The sequence below is a fragment of the Dendrobium catenatum genome, unplaced genomic scaffold, assembly GCF_001605985.2.
Source record: "Dendrobium catenatum unplaced genomic scaffold, ASM160598v2 fragScaff_scaffold_54, whole genome shotgun sequence".
NCBI lineage: Eukaryota > Viridiplantae > Streptophyta > Magnoliopsida > Asparagales > Orchidaceae > Dendrobium > Dendrobium catenatum.
The window spans coordinates 2,524,927-2,528,143 of record NW_021318516.1 but is presented as its reverse complement, the minus strand read 5'-3'; the positions used below and the strand labels follow the sequence as shown (position 1 = coordinate 2,528,143).

At 41.2% G+C, this 3,217-nt stretch overlaps 1 protein-coding gene across 1 annotated transcript; it reads right to left on the bottom strand.

Moving 5' to 3' along the window:
• Positions 1-1,122: 1,122 nt before the first annotated feature.
• On the bottom strand, positions 1,123-2,116 carry LOC110097095 (UDP-glycosyltransferase 708A6-like). Its single transcript, XM_020823331.2, has one exon. The coding sequence runs from the start codon at positions 2,091-2,093 to the stop codon at positions 1,164-1,166; it is 930 nt and encodes a 309-aa protein (XP_020678990.1). The 5' UTR covers positions 2,094-2,116; the 3' UTR covers positions 1,123-1,163.
• Positions 2,117-3,217: the final 1,101 nt, after the last annotated feature.

Sequence of the window (3,217 nt, the reverse complement as noted above, 5' to 3'; positions counted from 1 at the left end):
CAACTTGATAACCAATTTTATAAAATGTTGAAACTATCTCAAATAGATTTTTATGACCCGTTTAGGACTGCTACAACTTCTTATAAAGGTAGTTGTAAAGTTGTATGGAGAAAGAAGCTTTTTTAAAAGTTATTGTAGAAATCAACTTTTTGTTTAAAAATTTATTGAAATCAATGAAAAAAAAAAAGATATCCCAAATCAAATATTCGGTACTGCTTTCTACAAAAAATTGACATGACCTGACCCGCAAAGGTTTAATCCTCATACTCATCTCTATCTCTGCGTACACATTCTAGCACTACAAGCGGAGCAGAGGGCCTTCGAGCTTTACGGTAGATGCCGATGAACATGCGGGCGGTAGACACAAACACACTTCACTCATGACACTCACGACTGATGTGGAGTCGCGGCTCCACTGCACCAGACGACAATCGGCATCACGACAAACACGGAGTCGTGTACGCGCCGACGTAGTCGGAACACCGGAAGCCACGTCAGACTTTGGACTCGCGATGAGTGCGGGACTTTGGACCGGAGCTGGACTTGAGGGCTAATCGGTGGCTCGTAGGTCAACCCGGGTTGCCGACTCAATCCGAATCCGACCCGATTTTAGAAACAGGTCGAAAATACAAACATGACCCATGCATATGATAAATAGGTTGACCCGAACCCAAAATTTTTTGGATAGGTTTAAGATGAGGTTTCAATTCAGGTCAAAGTTTGACACCCCCATAAGTTATGGTGCGACTGTTTTTACTTTTGTTCTTATTTTATTGAATTTCTTCTGAAGCTGTGTTCCCACCCTGAAACATATAATCACTATTTTCTACTTTATTTTTTATGTATTCGTTCAACTACCCAAAAAAAATTATTTTTTGATGTTAAGCCTATTAATTAAGCACACACACATCACCTCTATGGCTCTACAAACTTCAAACAAACTTTCAATCAGCTAACATTAAATCCGACTAATGCAATTTTATTTTTTAATAGATTTGAAATTACATAGATTGGGCGCTGGTCCAATATTACTGAATGAAGGAAGAACAAGCTGATTGCGCCACTTCAAGCAAAGTTGAACGCTGAACTGAGAAGATTAACATAAAGGATATTCTTATTAACAATATTCAAGCAAACTAGTCCGGCCGGTCATCTGCCCCGCCTCACAGTTTCGTTATCAAATAGCGCCAGCTCTGATCCGAGGTCCCGCCTTCCTGAACCGCCGCAGTGGCCGCCGCACCAAGCTTCGCCGCCGTCTCCGCCAACTTTTCATCCGCCATGAACTCCCTCACCTTCACCGCAATCTCCTCCGCAGCAACGACTCTTTCTTCGGCCTCCCACGCCCAGTTCTCCGGCCATATTCCCAGCCCATTTCTTGGCACCGACGCCGCAATGACTCTATGATCTCCTCCTCTTGGCCATGCGAGCATCTTCAACCCAGCCGCGGCCGCCTCCATCACCGAATTCGACCCACTGTGGCTCAAGAATCCGGCTACCAGAGTAAGTGCCCGACCGTTCTCTATGAATTGGGTGGTGAAGAGGTGGTTCGGGTCTCGGAGGGGCGGCGGGACGGAGGAATATGGAATCTTGAGAACGCCGCCAGCGATCTTGACGTCAGTACTGATGGGATGGGGAACGAAGGGGGAAACAGAACAGAGAGCGAGCATGGAAGCAAACGAGACGAAATAGACGAAGCAAGGAATGTTTGCGGCGACAGCCACTGGGAGGAAGGTGGAGGCGATGGTGATGTCTATGATGAGGGATGAGACTGGTGGTGATATGGTAGAGATGAGAGAAGGAAGGAGGTGGGCGGAGCGGCGAATGGCTTCCCATCGGAGTGTGACGGGGTCTGAGGACTCGGGGAAGAGAGAAGGGTCAAATGGGGCCAGAGGGAAGTCAATGAGAAGGGATGATGGGAGGGAGGAGAGGAGGCTGGATTCGGCGGCGGTTATGGTGGGGCGGACGGTCAGGAGGGAGATGGAGATGCCGCGGTCGGAAAGTGCTTTGGCGAGGCGGACGATCGGATTGAGATGGCCCATGCCGGAGCTCGGGATGAGGAGGACCTGAGAGAGTTTAGTGTCGCCGGAGGACATGGCTGGGCAGTTGCTACGACGATAAAAATATGTGTGCAAATGCAAAGGAGTGGCACTTAAGACTCGCCATCTTATCTTCCATTTATAACGCCAGGAGCTAAGAAGTCATTTATTTTCAGGACATTCTCATGCAGAATTTTTTTATTTTTATTTTTTATTTTTTGACATTTATTATACTAGTTGAATTGCATGCGCACCACGTGCACGAGATAGATAATTTTAAAATAATAATAATAATATTATTAAAAAATAAATATATTAATTATACTCTTTATGAAATAATAAATTTGTTCTATAAATTTTTCATTTCTAATAATTCATGCATATATTGCATGCAATGAACAGGCTGTAAGGTTACAACGTGTATACCATCCTAGCCATGTGAACTGAAAGGCAGATCGATCAGTCATTAATATTGGTCATGGAAAGGAGTGTATTACAGCATGATTCAATCACTGTGTATTTTGGTGTAGGTGTTTGAATTTCATTAAAAATAAATATGATTCATCGAATATACTTTTAAATTTTTGGCTGATCGAAGTCCGAAAATATTTTTTAATGGAGGGATAAATTGACCTTTTCATTAGCTATGTTTATTATAATTTATTTTCATATAAATATTAAAATTATAAGGAGATGAATGAAAATACAAAAATATAAGCTTTTTTTGCTTTAATAAAATAATAATAAAATATAATAAGATTTTGAAATTTTGGTATATGATTTCGATTAAGGGTTAGTTTGAGTCAACTTTCTTGCCCTCTATTGTCATAAAGCAAATATTCTTTTGTTTGATAACTACAATTTTATTATTTTCTCAATATTTTTCAAAAAATTTAGTGGTAGAAATTAAGCTGCTATTTGTAACCAGAATGATTAAGACTTCGTTTGGGACGACTTTCTTAGTGCTTCTTAAAATAATTTTTTAATAAAAAATTTTAAGAAGCAGTAAGAAAGTTGTCCCAAACGAGGCCTAGGGGGAGACTTTAATACCATCACTAGCCCGTCTGAGTGCTTAGGGGGCTCCTTCCCTTTTTATCAATCTATGAAGGATGTTAATAACATGATCATGAATACTAATCTTATTGATATTGGCTTTTTGGTGATAAATTTACTTGACGTCA

Bases quoted from the DNA above. Each gene is read 5' to 3' on its own strand.
- LOC110097095 (XM_020823331.2), bottom strand. From the start codon at position 2,093: ATGTCCTCCGGCGACACTAAACTCTCTCAGGTCCTCCTCATCCCGAGC.